We start from the raw sequence: 23,408 nt of genomic DNA, 5'->3' as shown, positions 1-23,408 counted from the left end.
GCGTGTGTCCAGAGGCCACAGGGGCATGAAGGCTTGAACTGCAGCCTGAGTCTGACCCTCCCGGAGCACAGGAGGATTGGAGCCTGAGGGCAACTGCTACAGGCTCTCCCCACCCGTCCATCCCCCCAGCGCGGGGCTGTCACTGCCTCCTGGATTCTGGGAGGCGGGGCTTTCTGCCCTCACCAGAGCAGAGCTGCAGAATATAAAGCTGTCCCGCGAGCCGGGCTGCTCAGCAACGGGGGTCCCGTGGCTCCTGCTGCGGCCACCAGGCCCCTTATGTTTCACTGTCATCCTATTCGGGTCCGGGACAAGGACCCTGGGAAGATGGCAGCTTTAGCTATCGTTCCCTTTACTACCTGTGTAAGTAATGAACTGTCTAGATCTAAAAGTGCATAGAGAAGAAGACAAGGGAAAAAAAGAATTTGTTATATCCACAAAAATGAAAGCTGTTTAAGAACTGAAATATAAACTTCTTAGCTCAGCAGGAAATAAGAGCTACATAATCAGAATAATGAACACAAAAAATGGATTCAAAAAAAAAAAGGATAACCATTTTAGGAAACTGGGGGGGAAGGTACAAAAGACCCAAAATCCTCTTCATAGGAAATCAGCAGTTAATCTCTGAAGTTGATTAATTAAGAGAGCACTCTATACATAAATCTAGAAATATAGCAGAAAACACTAAAACGGCTAAAAGTGGTTGTTTCTAGGGAAGGAGACCAGAAAGTTGAGAATCCCAAGAGTTATGCTTTTCGTTAAAAACCTTTTTGCGCTCCTTGGCGTTTTATACTATGCGCGTTTTCCTCTAAGGGGGGGAAAAAGCTAAGTTTATAGAAGTGTTTAGGAATCTACTAAATTTTCTAAAGTTAAAAAAAATTTTAAAGCTGTGCCATTTTATTATTATTATTACTAATCAATAAGATTAATGTAAAAGAACCCTCGGTGCAGGCAAGGCTGGGTGGGACCGATGTCCCCGTGGGTTGCCGGCTGAGTGGCCCCACTGGCCTTGGGTCTGCAACCGAGCCTGTCTGCCTCAGCCGCTGCGAGCCCTTCTCTCTCCGTGTCTCTGCCCGTGTGTCACGTGGCTCCTCCTTGTGCTTCGGGTGTCAGCTTAGTGTCACCGTCTCTCAGAGGCCTGCCCCGGCCACCCTCCTCCTTCTCACGGCCCCTTTTAAGTTCTGCACACCAGTGACCCGTCTGGGCCCCGTGTGGCCCAAGTTCTGTTACTGTCTCCCACGGTCCACCTCGCTCATCAAGACCCCCGCCTCCCCACCACAGTGAGCAGAACACTGGCCATGTGGTTGGTGTGAGAAACAACAAAACCCTCCAAACCGACACAATGAATGAATGAACTCTTCCGAGTTATAGTGCACCAAACAGTGGGAAATTATGCGTAACTAAAAATTTAGTGAAACTGAAGATATATAGAAAAGTAGATGGTAGCTATATAAATATATTACAAATATGGAAAAGCTGAAAGGAAGTTTTAAAAAATTAACTCTATAAAATATACACAGGGCATCCCTGGTGGCACAGTGGTTAAGAATCCGCCTGCCAACACAGAGGACACGGGTTCAAGCCCTGGTCCGGGAAGATCCCACGTGCTGCGGAGCAACTAAGCCCGTGCGCCACAACTACTGAGCCCGCGAGCCACAACGACTGAGCCTGCACTCTAGAGCCCACGAGCCACAACTACAAAGCCCACGTGCCACAACTACTGAAGCCTGCACACCTAGAGCCCGTGCTCTGCAACATGAGAAGCCACCGCAACGAGAAGCCTGCACACTGCAACGAAAAGAAGTCCCCCGCTCGCCACAACTAGAGAAAGCCCGCGCACAGCAACAAAAACCCAACACAGCCAAAAATAAATAAAAAGTTCATCTAAAAAAATTAAAAATAAATAAAATATACACATATAGGGGGATAAAGCAGCTCATTGCATTATTAAAACAGTAGGATCTGGCTGCACTGTTTTCCTTCATGCAGCTGCTGTGTTGCATCTACGATTAACACTGCTCGATGGCAAGGAGCAGAGATGACTCTTAGGCAGATGGGAGACGTACTCTGCAGTGCCCGGACCTCCTCGCAGGCTGCTCCCCGCCTCAGGACCGGACCAGTGAAGCAGGCCCCGGGCCGAGAGACACAGAGGATCAGTGTCCTGATGGGTCATCCTTAGCCCTCTGGAGCCCGGACCGTAGGAAACCGTGACCCAGGCAGCCGCAACCAGAGAGGGACCAGCTAGTCTAACTTTCTCGAGGCCGGAGGGGAGGCGAGGGGACCCGTGCTCAGCAGGGGCACAGCTGGCGCGTCGGGCACGCTGTCTCGTGACGTCCTCGCACAGAAACCCCGGGACACAGATGAGCAAACTGAGCCCAGGCCGCGCAGCAGGCAGGCGGCGGACGCTGGGCGTACGGCCCATCTGAGGCCAGTGCTCACCCACCCCGTCCACGGGCCTTCCAGACGGGAGGGGCAGATGACAGGGGGCCTCACCTGGCCGCGTCCTCCTCCAGCAGGAGCTTCACGAACTGCCGGGGCACGTGCAGGGACAGCATGCTCTCTGCCATCTGCTCCAGGATCCGCAGGTGGTTGCCCTCGGTGGTCGGGAACCGGTACATGCGGCAGATGGCACCGCCGAACACTGAGGCAGGAGGGCGACGGGCCGCAGTGAGCAGGCGCAGGCCGCCGCGGGGCCCCTCCCCCCCGGCCCCCGGGTCTCCTTCCTGCTCATCTCCAGGGAGTTAAAACGCTTAGACCCACACCCACGGAGTGACCGAGCCCGAACGCCCCTGCCCTGTGACATGCGGTCTCATCATCCCCGACCGTGTCACCAGCTCTAAGGTGCCAGGACTGGGGCGGGGAGGCTGCCGGTCACCGAGCCCGACGCCATCGAGACAGAGCGAAAGGAAGCAGGAGCCTCCTCCCCGGAGGGTCACGAGGTCCCGACATGCTGCCACAAAGGCACGCTGATGTGCAGAGAGAGGTGACGATGGGCGTGCACAGCCGTGACAACCAGAGCGGGTGGGGAAGCAGACCGCGGACCCGCGTGGACACTCACGAGTGGCAAGGGCACTGACAGAGGAAGCTGCTTACCCGATTTCAGTAAAGTGTCTTTTCGCAACGAAGCGTATTTGGATCGGATTCCCAAGGCCTCGGTCAAGCTCTCGTCAACAGGCAGAACCATCTAAAAACATGTACAGAAAAGCGTGAGAAAACTGTGACTGACTCCAGAGCATATCACGTCATAAAAGAACCCTTGAAACTAACATCCACCATCAACTTTACGAGGAACGCACAGCCACAGACCAGTGAGGCCCCCTCCCGGGACGCTGAACATACTCCGCCCACACAGTTTTCTAGAAATGCACAACTTTCAAACGAGTCACTTCCCCTTGTCTTTGAGTGTTCTGACGTGTAGGATGAAAGAGCAGTGGTAGACGAGGCCCAGGAGTATTTCCACAGCTGACGTTCAGGTTCATTTGGGGTAAAATGAGAGATCTCTGTATTTTACAATGACTACCAGCGTTTGGGCTCTGAAATTAGAACTGTCGTTTGAGAGTGTCTGGGTGAGTGGCTGTGCATCAGAGAGGGTGACACGGCTGGTGGGGGGGCCGGGCACAGGTGTGAGACGGGGCCCAGGCGGCTGCGAGGCAGAGGAGCGCCTGGGAAAGGAAGACCGTGACCAGCCCTCAGGGTGACCTGGGTCTCACTCCACACCCACGAGCCACCTCTGCCCTCCCGACTGACTGCAGCTCGCACTCTGGAGAGACGCCGGCGTGGCCTGGGGCTAGGGGCAGGGGACCCGCTTCTCTCTACTTGGAGAAGTGCCTGGGGGGACTGGCGCGCCCGGCAGAGCCCGGCCTTCCCCTCCTCACAGCTCACTGGCAAAGTGCGTCGGGACAGTCCTCGACTCCTCACGGAGAGGAGCAAAGTGGTGTGCTCACCCTCCCGTTGACGGTGTCCAGAGACCGGGTCACGGGGGGCCGCTGGTCTGACTTCTCCTCCATCTGCCAGCCCATCACGGTGATGTTGCCCACGCGGTCGCTCTCCGCAGACCTGCAACCGGCAACGCGCTTCGGTAAACAGCGCCGTGACTGCGCTTCATTTTCTGCTTCAACACAAAGCACAGCTTCCTGGATGGCCAAGGGGTCCTGGGGGTGCCAGGATGGGGCAAGCTGGTGGGTCAAGCAGCAGTTACCGTGTGCACAGGCTCTGGGGGAGGCAGGCGAGGAGATGGGGGCACAGAAGAGGGCTGTGTCTGAGAGGAGACGATACCCCAGAGATGGGTGGCGTGCCCGGTGAAGCGGGGGTCGGGGGTAGCCAATGCCCGCTCGGGAGGCTGGCGCCCATCAGCCCTGGGCTGACCCCGCCCTGGAGTGTGATGCGGACACACCTTGCAATCGGGACTGGAGAGCATCTTCTTCTGGCACTAGACCCCTTTTCTACTCATTCCCACCCCACCCTCAAGCTCTGATTAGCCTCAAGGCCTAGGCCGGGACCCCAAGTAAGCTGAGGTCACCCAGGACTTCCCAAAGCCTCTGAATCCTTCATGGTATAGCTGACACCACTCTACCCTGGTCCGCTTTACTGCTAAGACCCCTCAGGGTGGCTGCTGGCCGCCTGGGCCCATCTGATTCATCCAGGGAAGCCCCAGTGAATCCTTGATTCATTCAGAGATACCCTGAAGCCTCTGGCTTTTTTATCTAAGCTGTGGGGCTTAGCCAGGTTCTAAATTTTTATGTGGTCACATGCATCCACTGACCATTTCCTCTGTGACTCACTCTCACGGTTCTCGTGCCTGGAAAAGTCCCTTCCCAGGCTCTCTGTTCGATGGTCATCTCTAGCTCCTTTTAAAAAGGATGATGGGGCTTCCCTGGTGGCACAGTGGTTAAGAATCCACCTGCCAGTGCGGGGGACACAGGTTCGATCCCTGGTCCGGGAAGATCCCACATGCCGCGGAGCAACTGAGCCCGCGCGTTACAACTACTGAGCCTGCGTTCTAGAACCTGCGAGCCACAACTACTGAACCCATGTGCCACAGCTACTGAAGCCCGAGTGCCTAGAGCCCGTGCTCCGCAACAAGAGAAGCCACCACAATGAGAAGCCCGCTTGCCGCAACCAGAGGAAAGCCCGTGCGCAGCAACAAAGACCCAACGCAGCCAAAAACTAAAAAATAAAAAGTGCAGGCTCTGGAATCAGACAGCCTGGATTTGTACGTGGGCTCTCACAGGTCTTAGCTGGATAACACTGAGCAAGTTAATTAACCTCTCTGGACCTCAGGTTCCTAATATCTCCTCCTAGGGTTGTGTTATTAGGCGAGGTCATACAGGAGAGCACACAGTAAGAGTTTAATAAATGACTATAAAATGTAAGGAGGATGCCCAGGAGAGCATACAGTAAGAGCTTAATAAATGACTATAAAATGTAAGGAGGATGCCCACATCTTACATTTAACCCTAATCCAACTAGAATCAGCTCTGGCGTATGATGTACCTGGGTGTTCTTCTCTAACGGCCCCTCCCCCATGCGACCCTGATTTTTCTCCCCGAGACCCCTTCCTCGTCCTGAGTCAAGCTCTCCACATACACAGCAGGGTGAGCCCTGCCCAACGCCTTCAACTCCGTCATCTCCGTATCTTCAAAATGTCGCACTACGAGCAGGGAATTCATCTTCTGTGTCAAAACCTTCTTTGCTATTTGGGACTATTTCCCCAATTTTTACATTATTTTGAAAAAAAAAAAAAAGAACACTATGTCAGGGTGGGAACCGCCCCTAAAATGAATCTGGGAAGGACCAACACCTTGACCCCAACATAGTGGGGTCCCCCCCCGCGCCTCCCTCCCCACATTCCTTCCTTCCACAAATATTTATTGAGCAGCCGGCACTGTTCTAGGTCTTGGGATACGAGCAAAACCATGGAACATCCCTGTCCTCTGGGAGATCCTATTAGGGAGGGGACAGATAACAGCAAAGTATGTTTGGTATTATTAGGTGTATACCTAGGTTTTCCTTTGGGTCTGCATACTTCCTGTGAACACTGCACATTTCCATTCCGAGACAGGCCCTCCAACAGGCTTTTTTTCTCTCTCCTCAATGACAACCAAGTCCCCGCCCAGAGACTGGCCTCTAGGGACACGGTGCTCTCTCAGTACAGGAAGTAGGGCCTTTCCCCATCTGTCCCTGGACCTCATAATTCCAGATCCTTGCAAAGGGACAAAATTTAATACCAACCTTAGTGTTAAATACAACCTATGACGCCTGTCCTGGAGCAGATCTTTGACGACAAATGTTCCAGAGCCCAGCAAGTACATCTGAGGAAGAGGGGGAGACAGCATTAGTGCACCTGCTTTGCCTCTGCTCCAACTGCCAGGCCCTGGGGAGTCCAGCTGGCTGGTTCTCTCAACACATCTGACCTCATCTCAGTAGCCCAATGGGGAGGCTCATAAAGACGTTCCCAAAGACAAGTACCTTTGGACATTAATTTGTGAGCCAGAAGTGAAGTCAATCTCGTGTTCACCTCTCAAATGATTACATAACTTTACAAAAAGGGAAGAATATCCCACAAACCACAACATGGTACTTAACTGTTCCCTGAGATCTATCCTTGACATCATACACGGAGAGCTTGATCTGCGTCATCTGATTGATGAGGGAGTCTTGAAAGAAGGCAATACTGCTTAGAAATATAGGATCGTTGGTTCCCTAGAATAGAACAACAACAAAAAAAAAGAATCAGAATACGGAGTTGGATTTTTTGAACTGGTTGCTTCTGAAATACACCAACATTCTCAGAAGGAGAAACTAACGTTCTTACCAACTTGGATCAACACAAATACGAATGGGGCTTACATGGACGCATATAACCAAAACACTGTTTTCCAAAAAGGACAAAGTTTTCTGGGCCCAGATACAACAAACAGACCACCACACAAGCTGGGCCCACGGGCTCATTCTAAGGGTTCCTCCCTCAGCGGGAAGGATTTTCTAAAACTGAGTTGAATGTCCACACGTAGTCTTACAACTTCAGATGAGTTATGTATTTGGACCTACTACTGTGGGTTATTCCTTTAAAATGTACAAAGGCAGATGGAAGAGGATATGAATGGCCAGAGCTGGTTATTTCCAGAATCCCGGGTTTGGAATAATTACGGTCCGGCTTTCTTAGGGCTATCCTTTTCTGAGGACTAGCTGCTAGTGTCTCAATCGTAGGTAGCTACTTCCTGGCAGCCCGGCCTTGCCCCGCAAAGTGCCATTACATCAGACTCTCTTCCTCAGGTGGTGGTTAGCAATCTCAGCCAAAGAGTTAGCGGCTCCTGTCTGTACCTGCAGCTCCAGCTCCAGTGTCTCAGCGCCTGCTGGACAGTGCCCGCCCCAGGTGCCCTGCTGGGGCCGCAGCCCCATCCAACCTGTCCCTCCATCCGCTGGTTCGGACCCTCTCTGACTCTCTGGCCAAGGAGGCTGCAGACCCGGGCACCTGCTTTGGTGCCTTCTTCTCATTTGTTCTCAACCACCCAGCATCGACGCACCCCCGCCAGTTCCACCTCCAGAGCCTCCCTCTCATGCCCCCTTCTTTCCACTCCTCTCTGCTGCCAGTCGGGCCCCACAGCACTGTCACTCCCCCAGCGACCTCCGACTCGGGGCCTCCCTGAAACACACCTGCGGACAAGGCTGCCCCGCCCGGCTAGACCCCCGCTTCCCTGCACTCCTGCTCTGCCTCTGCACACACTGGACAGGATCAAGTTACTCTCCAAACCCACACAACGAGCTGGACGGACGGGACCTCGTCCTCCGCATACCGTCCTCTTCTCTCTGCTCTAACAGAGGCCACACTCTGCTCTGTCTGCACGAGCCACGCTCATTTCCGCCTCCTCACCCACAGGATGGCAGACTCCTTGAGGGCAGGGGCGGGGCCTCAAGGGTCTTTGCATCATCCACAGCACCCAGCACTAGGCTTCATACATAGGCAGTGCTCGACAAATGCCGAGAAAACAGAATTGTTGGCTTGAACTTGGAAGTACATTTCTAAGAGGATGAAAAAGTGTCTTGTCTTCCAAAATGTGAAACTGGGAGAGAAGGGGAAATGCAATTTGTTTGGTGGAGAGTGCCAGGGAGGAGATACTTCACACCTAGAGGCTCACGTCACCAACAAAATCCAACAGGAGCTCACACCAGCCACCTCCTACACTTAGTTTCATAACTTACCTGATGTGCTCAATTATCTGAAGAAATTTTGTAAACTTCCCCAGGCGAACGCGTATCATTTCACGTAACGTAAAAAGTAAACACATAGCACACATCTCAAAAGAATATAAAGATAAAGACCAATAAAAATAAACGTATGCCTAGTAAGAGGGTTGGTTAGGGTTAACACTCTCCAAACTCTGATTAATGAGCACGACCGTCCAAAAGTAGCAGCCAACTGGAGGTGACAAGGAAGAATCGGGTCTTACCTCTTCAAAGGCAATCAACCTTAGGGGACCCACTGTTCAAAAACAGCCTGTCAACAGACAGTCAATAATAACGGTAAAGGATATGGCGAATATAAATGCCACCCGCGTGAGCGAGTGTGATGAAAGATACCAATGCACTGAAAAGCCATGGCAGAACAGCGACGATCCACAGGAATGCAGCTGCAGCCACAGGTGCTCGGCCACTGAACAGCCCTCCCACCGGGATCAGAAACTGTCACGGAGCCGCCGGAGGCCAGGGGCCAGCAGCACCCACCTCAATGATCTCCGTCTGCGCGTGTTTCGTCCAGAACGCCTGGGGTGGGGTGGTCACACTCACTGCTACAAAGCTATTTGGTTTTCGATCTAGCGACGGCGTATGCAGCTCACTGCAAGCTACAGAATTAAAACAACAGAAATAAAATAAAAATTGAAATAGAAGCGAATCTTTAAAATCAGGCTCTAGTTAGTCCTCTGTTCCAAATGCACCCAAAGAAAGAGAGGTAAATGCACTCAAAGGGATGAGATGATCACACTGTCAGTTGTCACAGGGAGGTGATTTTTCAGATTAGAAGCAATCCCTTCTCATTCCTCCCCGCCTTCCCCAGCCCCCAGGACAGCAATGTAGGCACTGCCCATGGAAGGCTCTCTACGTCCACGGAGTGGATGACATAGGAAGGGTCTGACCCATAAAGTCTGACCTTAATAACTAACTGGAGCTAGGCAGCCACAGAGTTGATGAAATCAAGACCCAGCTACACACATCCGCATCCAGGACTTCCGCAGCCGTAGCTTATGGTGCCCCCAGATCCGTGTGTGATGTATGTTGGGAGCAAATGAGAATTCTGTGGCAAAGTAAACAAAGCTTTTTTTTTTTTAAGGAAGTCATAGCTCATTCTCCTTATGAGACTTACATCAAATGTAAGATCACTAAACATGTCACTTTTCAGAACAAAAGGTACCTGTAGAACTGTTTCAGTTAGAAAATGTACTCAGCATTTTGAAAGACTCAGATAACTATCACAGAAGGGAACCCACAGGAAAAATGATCATACGTCTTTCAATCTGACATGCTATCTGTTGTAAAATGCATTATGAGAGAAAAAAAGGCCCACTGCCATTAGTCTATGATATGCCACTGATTGTAAGACACTTTCTGATTAAAGATATACTAAAAGATGAAAAAATACCCACCTTGTAACTGATGAAACATATGGCAAATCACCCAACACTCATAAAAAGAATTGGCTTTTCTGGAGGGGCACTGAACACGCCCCACAGCGTTGTAAGCCTTTGGTTAATTCCCAGAGTTTCGGAAACAATTGATTTTTTTAAAAAATTTTATAATTTTTAATTTTTATACAATTTCTAAAGGTTACTTTCCATTTACACTTATTACAAAATATTGGCTATATTTCCCGTGTTGTACTATACACCCTTGAGCCTATCTTACACCCAGTGGTTTGTACCTTCTACTCCCCCCACCCCTGTATTGCCCCTTCCAGCTCTCCCTACTGGTAACCACCAGTTTGTTCTCTATATCTGTAAGTCTACTTCTTTTTTGTTATATTCGCTAGTTTGTTGTATTTTTTAGATCCCACATATAAGTGATATCATATAGTATTTGTCTTTCTCTGTCTGACTTATTTCACTTAGCATAATGCCCTCCAAGTCCATCCATGTTGCCACAAAAGACAAAATTTCATCCCTTTTTATGGCTGAGTAATATTCCATTGTATCTGTGTATATACCGCATCTCCTTTATCCATTCATCTGTTGATGGGCACTTAGGTTGTTTCAATATCTTGACAATTGAAACAATTGATTTTGACCATGTTTTCACTGCCTTTATGAAGGAGAGGATTTTTAGAGGTCTTTGTTCCTGCTCTCATCATTCTCATTGATTTTTAAAATGCTCACTAGTGATTTAAAATTCAGAAACTGGTTTTTACTTCTTCAAATTAATTTACTTCTGAAAATTAATCTCTTTGTATTATCTTCTCAAACATCTTCATGGATTTTCATTACTTATTGGAATATAATAAAATACAAAGACCTTGGGTTTTCAGTTCAATGAGTTTTGACAATCATATACACCCATGTAACCCTCATCAAAACAAGATACCTTTTCCCATCAGACGAGAAAGTTCCCCCATACTTCCCAGTCAATTCCCCTACCTCTGCAACCACTTTCTGATTTTTATCGCTTTTGTCCGTTCTTGAATTTCACATAAATGGAACATTTTTAAGATCCCTCTGTATTGTTTATATACCAATAATTCATTCTTCTTTTTAAAAATTGATGAATTATATTCCATTGTATGAATGTACCAACATTTACTTATCAGTCCGGCTGTTAATAGACGTTCGGGTTGTTTCCAGTTTGGAACTATTATAAATAAAGGTGCTATAAACATTCTTACATCTTTTTGTGAACATGTTTTCTTTCCTTTGCCTAAGTACCTAGGAGTGGAATTTCTAGCTTATGGTAGAGGATACACTTAAGTTTTGTAAGAAGCTGACAGTTTTCTAAACTGGCTGTATCACTTTACAATCCCACCAGCAATTGACATGAGTTCCAGTTGCTCTGCATCCCACCAACAGGTGGTGGGGCTCGTCTTTATTTCAGTTGTTCTAATGGGCGTGTTTTAATTTGCACTTCTGTGATGACTCATGGTGTTAAGCATCTTTTCACCATGTGTTTATTGTTCGTTGTTAGAACTTCTTTCCTCAACAGTCTGCTCAAGTCTTTTGCTCATTTTTAAATTGAGTTGATTTTTTTTTTTATCAATTTGTAAGCATTTTATTCTGGATCTGTCCTTTGCCAGGTATATGTGCTGTGAATATTTTTTTTCCCAGGCTGTGGTTTATTTATTCATTTGTTTAAAGATTTCTACACTTTTTTTTTGATTTTAGATTTTTAATTTTAGAGAACGGCAGGCAGAAAAATGTCCCTCCCCCTAAAAAGTATCCACGTTCTAATCCTGGGAACCTGTGAATATATGATAATAATAGGCAAAAGAAGACTTCATAGATGTGATTAAGGTCATGGAATCTTGACATGAAAAGATTATTCTGGATTATTTGGGTGGGCTTAGTCTAATCACACGAGCTCTTAAAAGTACAAGTGGAAGGTGGAAGGGTGAGTTAGAAAGATGTGACAATAAAAAAAAAAAGAGAGACAGGAGAGATTCTAAGCATGAAAGGCACTCAACCTGCCACTGCTGGCTTCGAAGATGGAGGAAGGGGTCACAGCCACAGAATGTGAGTGGCCCTTATAAGTTGAGAACAGGCCTCAACCCGGTAGCTAGCAAAGAAATGGGGACCTCAGTCCTAAAACCACAAGTAACTCATTCTGCCAACAACTTGAATGAACAAGGAAACACATTCTCCCCTAGAGCCCCCAGAAAGGACCGCATCCATGCTGAAGCTTTCATTTTGCTGTTATAAGATTCTAAGCAGAGACCCAGCTGAGCCCTCTGGGTTTCTGACCTAAGGGAACTGTAAGATAATAAATTTGCATTGTTTTAAGGTGCTATGTTATGGTCATTTGTTATGGCAGCAATAGCAAACTAAAACACAGAGTTAGTACTTTCTGCCAAGAAAGCTCTGCCTACCCTCAAGTTGTGCTTGTGAGTTATTTATTTTCTTCCAGAAGCCTTAAGGTTTTATCATTTTCTAAAAATTCTATTCTCTTTCTTCTACTATGTCTGCCTCAACAGAAATCAGGGATTTGACTGTTCCATTTGCTCTCCCTCCTTTAAGCTACCCCCATCAGTGACCCTGGTCCGGTCTCTCTTGGCCTGCCCTCTCATCGTGTGAGGTTAGAACATCCGAGTCTTTCAAGCGCGAGTGATGGCAGGTAGGTTCAGACACAGCAGGTGGCCTAAGGCTGGAAAGACTGATTATCAGCTTAAGGGCGGATGGGTCAACTGCCACCATCAGAACACACCTCCCCACGGGTGACATTCTCTCCTGGCCTAGTCCCCACCCAGCCTGTCTAAATCTCACGCAAGGTTTAATTCCTAGCTCAGTTCCACGGCTTCCACGAAGCCTTCTCTCTGCAGCCCACAGTCACGTCTTCTTCCGTGTATCACTTACACGTCACTCCTCTGGCATATTTCCATAGAAACCATTAATCTCTGATATGTGGGTCTTGTCTCTCCAACCAGAGCATCTGTAGTCCCAGCTGAATAAATGCTACTGACGTAAACCGGTAAAACATATTTCGAGTGCATAGCATCTGACTCAGCAGTTCTATATCCAAGAGTTTATCCTAGGGAAGTAATCAGCAAAATATATGAAAGATCCATGTACAAGTACGTTAACTGTGCTGGTGTGTTTATAATGGCAAATTGGAAAGACCTAAATGTCCAGCAATAGGAGACTGGTTAAAATAAATATGGCACAGCCATACAAGAGATTCTATGTAGGCATCGAAAATGATGAAGTGGCAGATCCACGTTTATTAAAATGAAAAGATGCCAGTGATATTTCGCTACGTGAAAAAAAAATCATGTTAAGAACACTCGGATGACATTTTTGTAAATAATTCCATCACCTCCACAACTAAAAATCATCAAAAATTTCTATATAGCCCTGTGTGGGTGTAAAAAATATCCGGAAGGATATATAGCAAAATGCCAACTGTGGTTCTCTCTCTCTGATAGGGTTTACATTTTCTCTATTAAAGGTTTTTAAATGAGTACTTTTTAATTTTAAACTTCTATTTTTAAGATAAAATATCTGACCATTCAATTATCTGACTCCTACTCATCTCTTTTTTTTAATTGTGGCAAAATTCATTTAACATAAAATTCACCCTCACTTTTTTAAGCTGTTTCTTCCTCCATCTGTCTCATTAATATGACTACATTACCGCCCTTGACTTGCCAGATTCAGAAATGTCCTGATTTCTATTACAGCAGTGAAGTTTTTCTTTTTTTTTTACGGTATGCGGGCCTCTCACTGTTGTGGCCTCTCCCGTTGCGGAGCACAGGCTCCGGACGCGCAGGCTCAGCGGCCATGGCTCACGGGCCCAGCCGCTCCGCAGCATGTGGGATCTTCCCGAGCCAGGGCATGAACCCGCGTCCCCTGCATCGGCAGGCGGATTCTCAACCACTGCGCCACCAGGGAAGCCCCAGCAGTGAAGATTTTTAACTTAATTACATCAACTCTCATTCTCTCTCTGAACTCAGTTTAGCTCAGCTTTTTTGTTACATCCATGTTCTGCATTATTAAAGCTAAGCAAATACTATTCATTACGGGACTTGTTTTACTTCTCTCCTGTGTTGGACTCTGTTTCCTGGATCTTCTTTTTTCTCAGTTTATTCCTTCTTTTCAGTGGAGCACATCCTCCACTAACTTCCAGAGAAAGGATGTGGGGAGAGTAAATTTATTTGAGACTCTGTATCATGAACAAATGTCTTCCTACCTTCACACTGATCGATAATCTGGCTGAGCAGAGAACTGCAGGTTGGAGATATTTCTCCACTCATATTAACGATGTGGCCCCACTGTCTTCAAGCTTCCAATGCCCCCAAGAATCTCCAGGCCAGTTCCATCCCCTGGAGAGGACCAGTTGGATTTTTCCTCTCTGGAAGTTTTTAGGATCTTCATTTTATTCCCAGTGCTCTGAAATTTCAGTGTGACGTGCCTTGTTATGTGCTCTGTGGTTCTGAGAGATGCTTGTATTATTTCTTGTTCATTTCCTCCCTTACATTCTCTCCTATTTTCTCTTCTAAATGTTGAGCCTCCTGAATTTGCTAATTTTCCACTTCCCTTCCATTTTCTAGTTTGCTCTTAAATTTTTACTTTCTGGGATAATTCCTCAAATATCTTCCAACCTTTACTGAATTTTAAAATGCTCTGTTACATTTTAAATTTCTCAGACTGTACATGCTCTTCAGTTGTTGTTTTTCTTCATAGTTTCCTGGGTTTTTTTATGGATACACCATCTTCTCTTGAGGATACACATTATAATTTCTTTGACGTTTTCTTCTTTCTTCAATGTCTCTGTTTCTTCCAAGTTCTATTTTTTTCTGTCTTTCATGTTGTGGGCCTTCCACAAAGGTCTAGTGATCTACGCTTTCATTTTGTTTTAAATCACCTCTGAGGTATAATTTGTATGCAAAACACACCCATTTTAAGTACAGCACTCAGTGAGTTTTGATCAGCATACACACCCATAGACCCACCACCACTGTCCAGACACAGATCGTCTCCATCACCCCAAAGGGCTCCCTGTGCCTCTTTCCAGTCAGTCCTCACTCCCAGATAACCATTAAACTGTTTTCTCTCACTACAGATTCATCCTTCTGAGTTTCACATAAATGGAATTACACAAAACACGGCCTCTTATTATGGCTTCTTTCACTTTGCACAGTGCTTTTGAGATGCACCCATGGCGTGTGTGTACCAGTGATTGGTCCTTTTCCCTGCTGAGCGGCTGTCTGCTGTATGCATGTAACATAGTTAATCTTCCTGCTGATGGACGTTGTTTCCAGTGCTGGATGTTACAGATAAAGCTGCAATCAACATGCATGCACCAATCTCTGCGAGCACAAATAAAAGTCCATTTGTTTCTAAGTATGTGGTATCAGGAGGCTGAGGTGTATGGTGGGCTCCACGGGCTCCGCGACAGTGAATGGGGGGGGCCGGCCGGCCTACTGTGGCTGGGTTCCAGGCCAGCATCTCTGTGTCTCTTTGGGGGTGGTGGCGAGTGGGTGGTTTACCTTCTCCAGAGACAGCCTCCATCCTGGAGGAATAAGCCCAACAGAATTTAGGACGAGAGGAAGAAGGGTAGGGAGGGTGAGGTGGGTGCGTGCCACTCGGCAGACTTCCACGGACAAGGGGAGAGGGACACTAAAGAGTGTCGGGCCTTGGAGCAGAACCTTCTGCAATGAGCCACACTGCTCGACCCCAGAGCCAGTACAGCCCACGGCAGTGGTTGGCACAGTCTCTCATCTGACGCTCGTGAGAGGGACAGCATCAGGGGTCAGCTCCTCCGTGCGTGGAGCTGGGATCCGAGGGCTAGAGAGCTAAATGCAACCCCACAGGGCCTTGTGCTCGCGGGCGGACAACGCTGGCCCTAAGCCCCGTTTCCTCACCCCTCCCTGCCCCTCCCAGGGGGTAGGACAGGGGACGGGAGGCTGTCTTTGCGGCTCTGGGTGGGCTTACCTCCCACCCCTCCCCACTGCCGGCCGGCAGGGAGCACACGCTGAGGAGAAACGAGCCCTGCAGGCAGGCAGGCAGCCCCCCGAGGTGCCCTCCCACCCACAGGAGGTTCCCACCAGCCTCGGGCTTCATGTCCCCAGAAGCGCTTAAGCAGCAGCGGTGGCAGCAGCAAGATCTCTGAGACAGACTCCTGCCAGTCGTGGAGTGTTTGTTTTTGTTTTTAAGCAATGTCTATTTTAAGACAAGAAAGTTTAAAAGACACCTACCTAAGCTGAATTCTAAAATGGGCTCATCTGGATCCTGTATACTTCCTGGATAAAAAAGAAATGACAGGAAAAAAAAATCACCCTTAATAAACTTTTCCCTGCTTTCAGATTGGATGCAAAAAGCTCAACACACTGGTGGCAATCATTTCACAATATGTGTAAATTAAACCATCAAGCTGTACATCTTAAACTTATAGTGATATATGTCAATTACTTCTCAATAAAACTGGGAAGAAAAACCCAACGCTCTGCTTTCTTTTCTCTCACAAACTGTTATATGAGATGATTTCTTTGTTTTCTAAACATTTTACTTTGAGATTCCTAAGAAGTCTCTGACCCCGAGACCAAACCCCCTCCCACTTGGGTCTGTACACTCGCAACACAAAGGGCTTTTATTATGGTCTGGGTACTTGCCAGACAGGCACTGTGGACATTCCCACATTATCTATTGGCAAATGAGTCCTGGAGGTGCCCACGCAAACTGGAAAACTGATGGCGGGCAGGTTCCAGTGGAAGCAGTTCCCAGGAAGAGGGCTGACTTCCCCCTATTCCAGTTCAAGCAGAGGGATGCCAGGCCTGGCCCTCCCAGCGCTGCCACGGTATGGGACCCGCGGGCAGGCCCAGTGAGGCTCACCTGCCAGAGAGAGGCCAAGCATGTCGGCTGCCACATCGATGGTAGAAGCCCGCTGCATCGCACGGGCCCTGGTGCCATGGCGAGGGCTGTGCTCTCTTGCTGTCATGATGTCATTGGTGACGATGTGCTTCCTGTTCCTGGGTCAGACCACGCCTGATTCCCCGGGAAGCGCTGTCACCAAGCCCTAGTCCCCTAAGGTGGCAGTAGTCCTGAGAAATAAAAACAAACACTGTTTTTTTAAAAAAACAAACAACAAAAAAAAACAGGAACGGTGATGAAGAGACACTGTGCTCTCATGGAGAGACCACATTGACCTACATGGACAAGATGCAGCAAAGCCAGGGTCCCCTGGCAGTTGGGGAGCCAGGACGGAGAGTCCGACGAGCTACGCCCCGTCTAGTCACCTCCTCTGTACTCACACGCACACCAGCACGGTCTGTCTGTGGGATCCCGTAAAGAGATCATGTTCTCTTCAACAGAGACATACCACATTAAATGATGGCTTAGATCTAATCGTAAACTATGGCCTTTGATATTTTCTTGTTTGCTTTATTATGTTTTTCCACTGGCAAGTCTCAGAGACTCTTCACAATCATAAATCAGCTCACTACCATCTCTGTTAGAAAGATAAGAGATGCAAGAAGAGGTCTGGCACCCACTGGCCAGGACAGCACAGCAGAACAGCGGAGACCAAAGGCATGTCTCCAACCTTGCTCTCTCCCTCCCGGCGGTACAGGAACTTCACGTGTGCCGGACTCAGGCTTTCTTTCCCACAAACGCAACAATCTACGTCTCAGCGGGTAGTGCTGTGCTGTGGATACGGAGGTCTCTGGGCAAAGGGCTACTGCAGGCTGAGCCACACAGACGCTCGGGCCCAGCACAGAACTCACTTTCTGCTCTGAGAAGTGGGTTATCCAGCAAGGAGTGAGTTTCACATATTCTTCTAACCCTACATGCTACAATCCCTGCTGTCTCCGGAAGGAACCAACCTTTAGGAGTTAAGATAATTAGACTAATAACCCCTTTCAAAGGTCCCCATATATCCAGACGCCCCTGTCTTCTCAAAGTGCATCAATGCCTTGGCAGCTGAAGGGCCTGTGTTCCCACTCTTGGGTTAATTCACCCAGCAACTAACTTACTGGACATGTTCGTTCTTGGACCAGTAGAGACACGTGGCATTTCTTCATAGAAGCACATCCAAATCCATCATCTAAAAATAGAAAATTATAAACTGAACAAGCTAGTCAAACATGAAGTTCTCGAGAATGCTTATTATAATGTACTGATATATGTTATAATTTTAATGCCTAGAAATGTGGGGAAGCCAAGAGCTACTACATGTTCCTTTGAGCTTCACACCCCAATCTAACCTTTTGGCTCAAAAACAAAGGTTTTGCACAAAGCCCAGAAGGATGAGAAGCGGAAAGTGCCCATTCCTCTCCCCCACCCTGGGGTGATCCAGGGGAAGCGGGGACAGGCCTAAAGGGCCTGCTGGGCAGCTGGGATGTGATTCGGGGAAAGGAGGAGATAAAGAGCCCAAGGCCCAGGCTTCCTGCTCAGAAACGTCAGGTCCTGGGAGAACCTGGGTGCCTCTGAGGCTCTGCTTTTTGGTGTCTAAGATGAAGGTGGTTGTACCCACCTCACGGGGCCGCAGTGGGAAGCAAATGTGCAAGAACGGGAGCGGGCTCTGCAAACCCCACCTAGCTCCCAGCCCACCGCTGCTGCCTGGCCCCTGCGCGCCTTCCCGCGGATCCCAACACCCAGGCTCCGACTCAGTCCAGCACTGCTGGGGGCGGTAGGGCAGACCGCAGGGCGCAGAGCGAGAGCATCTGAAACTTCCAGAGTCCGTGGTGGAGACGACAGGAGGATCAGTGTGCACAGCCCTCAGACAAACCCGACACCCCCTGCAGGCTGTGTTCCTACCCCTCCCACTGGGGCACCCAGGGGCCTTGGGCCTGGGCACCTCAGCAGAGAGGGCAGTAGCCTGGCTGGGGAGGCCCCGAAGAAGTCACCAAGGGGAAGACTCACCAGTTTGCTGACATCAAAAGGCATACAAGTCAAAAATATGCAATGACAGTGGAACAGACCGGGAAAGTACTTGCAGTACTAATATCTGCATTTTACAATAATGTTTACACAACTTGACAAAAAAAAACAACTCACTAAATATGCAAGTGGCAAAAGGTATGAATTCATAAAAGAGGGATACATGTAGGAAATACTTTGGAAAAGTGACCAAACTCAACCATCATGAGGAAAGCAATGCTAAATACACCTTTAGTTACACCTTTAGTTACCTAAAGGAGGCGTCTAAAAGAGGTTTGCTTGTTCTTCTAATGAGAATGTGCTTTGCTGGCAGACCTAGGGGAAACTCTGTAGGGCTCTCCTATACTGTTGATAACATTTTAGAGAGGTTCGAGCATTTCAGAAACCAATTTGACATTATTTATCAAAATCTGTAAACAATAACAAAATTCTGGCCAGTGGTCCAGAGATGCTAACTGTAGCATTGCTTGTAATGACAAACACTGGAACCAATCTAAATGCCCAGCTACAGATAAGTGCATTCTGGAACAGCTCTAAGAAACACTACCACATGGCTGTTCAAATGATCATAATAAAGGCAACACACATAAGAAGTCCTTCAACCTCATTAGTCGTCAGGACCATGCTAATCGTAACCATGAGATACCTCTGCGTACCCACTAGAATAGCTAAAATGAAACAGACAGTACCACGTGCTAGCAAAGATGTGGACAGAATAAATGGGGCCCCGATACACTGCTAGTGGAGTGTAAGATGGTGCAGCCATGCTGGAAAACTGGCAGTACCTACCCACACGGAACGTGACCTGGTATGTAACTCGGAGTGCAATTGCTAACAGAAACGCACACTTAGGGTCACCAAAAAAAAGAAAAAAAGCTGCAAGAACACTTAGAGCTGGGAACTCCCTGGTGGAATTCCAGTGGTTAGGACTTGGTACTTTCACTGCCAGGGCCTGGGTTCAATCTCTGGTTGGGGAACTAAGATCCCGCAAGCCGCATGGTGTGACCAAATAAAAAAAATAAATCTAAAAAACAAAAAAAAAAACCCAACGCTTAAAGCAGTAACATAATATTCAAAAACTAGAAACAATCCAAGTGTCCATCAACAGTAGAATGGACAAAACAACACAGATGACTCTTAGGGACAATATCAAGGGGGAAACCCAGACCCACAAGAGCACGTTCTAGGCAATTCCACCTCTGTGAGGCACTGGCCAAACGAGTCTGTGGTGTCAGAAGTCAGGACAGTGGTGTCTCTGAGGGGCAGGACTGACTGGGGAGGGTGGGAGGAGGCTTGCGGGCTCTGGTGTGGGCTGTCTCCTCGTGTGGGTGCTGCTTCCATGAGTCACTTCACCGTGGGGAAATGCACTGAGCTGTATATGAAATGATCTTTATACCCAATAAAAAGGCTGATTCCTTTAACAACTGTAATAAAGACAACACAGCATGAAAATGTGTTTATGTCGGTTCTGCATCTTGTGTGTCTTTAATGAAATGTTCTACCTGTTCTCTGGTTAAAGCTGTTTAAAAAGACGGGACAGAGCCAGCAGGAGACCACACCAAGACGATGGCCACGTTTGGGGCCGTGACCGCGGGGAAACGTTGTCTTTCTCAGCTTACTGCCATCCTCCCGCGTCACTGAAAGCTGCCGCCACGCTGGCCAGAGGTAGAGGCGGCACCCGGAGCATGACCTTTCCCTACGTGTCCCCGGCATCCCCTCGCCCCGTCTGGCTGCCCTGCTCAGCTTGTTAGTGAGCTGCTGTCGCCCCCCCTTCACTCGGGACAGTGGAGACATGCCACCTAACAGAGGACAACATCTGTACCCCGACATCCCGCCAGCTCAAGGGAGGTTCCGCACCCGCCTGCCCTTGCAGGGTCCCACCAGCCCATCCCTTCCCCTGGAGACTCTGGGGACAGAAATGCTTGAAGGGGAACATCTACAGGCTAATTTTACATGTAACAGAATTCACAGATCAGAGAAGCTTTTAGTTCACAAGGACCTTAGAAGCCACCTCATGGTTATTTGGGGGCATCTAATTAGGATCTGGGACTTAAGTCATCAGGACCCAGAACACGAAGCTGACTTGCACAGCTGAACCAGACTTCCCTTTATTAGTCTCATTAATTGAAGGTAATTCACCAAGGATTCAGATATTCCCAAGCTCCCTGGTTTTCCTCCTAGCCCCATTTGAAGACCAGAGCTCATTAGCAAGAAAAATGACTTAAAGAGGACAGAGAGGGTGTGGGAGTTGTTTAGGAGACTGGAATTTTTTTCTTCAGGGCAGGAGAGAAGCAGTAACTCATGAAACTAACTGCCTCGGCTCCTGACTCTGTGGGAGACGTGTGACCCCTTCCATCAAATCAGCAGCAAAGCCGATGACGTCCTGCTGCCCAGTGGGGGCAGGGAGATGTGGCCGAGGGAGCATCACCAAGGCCACGGAGAGGACGCTATGACTCACACGGCTTCGTGGGGTTCCTGAGGGTCACCAGCGACTGTCGGAAGCTTCTAGAGGAACCGGTCTCGGGAAGGCCTGCCCTCCTCCTCCACAGAACAAGGTGCCTCAGGTCTTGCAGGGGTCTGGAGGCCCCTCTGGCTCAGTAACCTCTGCTGGGCAGGAGTTGAGCGGGGAGGCCAGCACCACTGGTATCTGTCAGAACACTGGGGTCTTCTCAAAATCATCTTCAAAAGAAGTTGCATGGATGAGCATGGAAATCCAGGCAGGGTGATTTCCTCAAGGTCAAGTGGAGGTAAAGGATGAGCTACTGGCATCAACCCAAAGCCAGAAGCCCCCGTATCACTGGCTCTCTCCCTGCCATCCCAGCCCTCCCCACCCTACCGCTGTCACTGCTGTGGGCAGCAAATGGACCAAGGGCAACCCTTCCCAGTGCTCTGCTCTCCAAGAGGGAAGGTCAGACGAAAGCTGAGTCAGAGCAGCCCTTGAGGAGCAGGCTAGTTCACGAGTCAGAAAGAGGAAGCGCTTTCTCTCAAACCCCCCAATCCAGGACGGCCACGGTCACTGATGGATGAGGTGTCACACTGATCACTGGCACCGAAAATCACTGGTTATAACCCGAGAGAGACAGCTGCCCCTTCCTGCAGGAAGCCTCCCCTGCAGCCAACAGCCCTTCTGCAATGGAGCAGGACCCGGTGGGGCCCTGCTGGGTACAAGTCCTTTCCGTGTCCCCTGTTTCTTGTTTGTAGGAAATGGGCTTCATTCAGCCTCCTTGACCTTCCCGGAGCTCCAAAGGGCAGATTCAAACAGCTGCTCATCAGGGAAGGGAGGGAATGCAGAGACAAGGGAGAAGCAGTCAGGACACAACAGTGCAGCCTTGGGGCAGGGTCCTGATTCCCCCTCAAGGTATATATATAAGAAAATATCTCTGAGTTCTTCTGCAGGAACTAAGACCCCACCCAGGTGGAGGATGGTAACTTCTGGCTGAGCACCAGATTCCTGGAGCACTGCCCTGTCACCTCACCACCAGCCAATCAGAAGAAAGTCTGCACAAGGTGGAAGATAAAGAAGACTCTGAGCCCCTCCCCAAATGATTCTTCTTTAAAAACTTTCATGGTCGAACAGAATCTCTGCAGTTGGTTTCTGGACACAAGTCTCCCATCTCCACAGGTTGCCAGCCTCCTGAACAAAGCAGCCCTTCTGTTCCTGCCAGCACTTGGCTCTCGAGTATTGGCTTACAGACATCATGCAGCCAAACCAGAGTCTGCTAACATCTCCTCACAGAGGCTTGCTAACCCACCAGGCGGTCTGCACCTCTGGACGATGCACTTCCTGTGTGGCAGCAGGAGAGCCAGCCAGCACCTGTGTCTCGACCTAAAGTCCTTGCTTCCTCCATACCCTCCTGGGTGCCTAGCTCAAGCCTAAACATAGATGAGGGGGCGAACAAGCACCTACCGAGTAACAAGCCATCAAGGTCCATGGCAGACCACACCTGCCACCAGGCTCACTGACGGACTGGTCCCTCCAGCGGCGTGCGACCACTGCAGAAGGATGTACAGCCGCTTAGATGCGGACAGTGAAGTGGTCATGGGATCCCCTCTTCTCTGGACTCCCTGCTACGTGCAGGGGCCTGCTGGGCAATTCCACGGCCCCAGGGTAAGGTGAGGTCACTTAGTGGAAGGAAACTAGGTCCCCAGACTGTGGGGCAGGCAGAGCCCCCACCCCACCACTTCCCCACACACAACCTACGTTGAGCTTAACCTAAGAAATAAACCTGTGCTGTGGGAGACTGGGGGGTAGGTGGTTGTTATAGCAGCTAATGTTAGTTACTTTGACTAAAGTCTGGTGCTTTCCAGGCACTCAATAAATGGTTACGATGAAAATAAAAATTACAGGGGCTTCCCTGGTGGTGCAGTGGTTAAGAATCTGCCTGCGAGTGCAGGGAACACGGGTTTGAGCCCTGGTCCTGGAAGATCTCACATGCCACGGAGCAACTAAGCCCGTGCGCCACAACTGCTGAGCCTGTGCTCTAGAGCCCGCGAGCCACAACTACTGAGCCCACACGCCACAACTACCAAAGCCTGTGCCTAGAGCCGATGCTCCGCAACAAGAGAAGCCACCGCAATGAGAAGCCCACGCACCGCAACGAAGAGTGGCCCCCGTTCTCTGCAACTAGAGAAAGCCCGCACGCAGCAACAAAGACCCAACACAGACAGAAATAAATAAATAAATAAATATTTTAAAAATAAATAAATAAAATAAAAATTACAACCACAAGTAAAAACTTACTGCACAAAGGGAAAAACTAAAAATAACATACAAGGGAACTCCCATAAGGTTAACAGCTGATTTCTCAGCAGAAACTCTACAAGCCAGAAGGGAGTGGCATG

The 23,408-nt window shown here is 48.9% G+C and overlaps 1 protein-coding gene across 24 annotated transcripts in view; it reads right to left on the bottom strand.

The window, feature by feature from the left end:
• Positions 1 to 23,408, bottom strand: part of INPP4A (inositol polyphosphate-4-phosphatase type I A) — a 163,550-nt gene that overhangs the window by 56,258 nt on the left and 83,884 nt on the right. For 21 of the 24 annotated variants that reach the window (XR_004352944.1, XR_004352954.1, XR_004352955.1 and 18 more), the window contains exons 2-10: positions 17,660 to 17,730; positions 16,521 to 16,729; positions 15,887 to 15,931; positions 8,722 to 8,840; positions 6,583 to 6,699; positions 6,229 to 6,308; positions 3,942 to 4,053; positions 3,091 to 3,181; positions 2,491 to 2,638 (exon numbers count right to left, since the gene is read on the bottom strand). Coding sequence is in view for 12 of the 24 variants with exons in the window: in XM_032653347.1 (XP_032509238.1) it covers positions 2,491 to 2,638; positions 3,091 to 3,181; positions 3,942 to 4,053; positions 6,229 to 6,308; positions 6,583 to 6,699; positions 8,722 to 8,840; positions 15,887 to 15,931; positions 16,521 to 16,626 (818 nt within the window). In the remaining 12 variants the exon portion in view is untranslated. Of the gene's footprint in view, positions 1 to 2,490; positions 2,639 to 3,090; positions 3,182 to 3,941; positions 4,054 to 6,228; positions 6,309 to 6,582; positions 6,700 to 8,721; positions 8,841 to 9,145; positions 9,290 to 15,886; positions 15,932 to 16,520; positions 16,730 to 17,659; positions 17,731 to 22,473; positions 22,495 to 23,408 lie in introns of those variants that run through there. The other 3 variants (XM_032653344.1, XM_032653355.1, XM_032653349.1) reach the window with 3 other exon arrangements.

This window comes from Phocoena sinus, chromosome 13 (assembly GCF_008692025.1).
Source record: "Phocoena sinus isolate mPhoSin1 chromosome 13, mPhoSin1.pri, whole genome shotgun sequence".
NCBI lineage: Eukaryota > Metazoa > Chordata > Mammalia > Artiodactyla > Phocoenidae > Phocoena > Phocoena sinus.
Note: the sequence above shows the minus strand (reverse complement) of the source record. Positions and strands in the feature narration are given on the sequence as shown.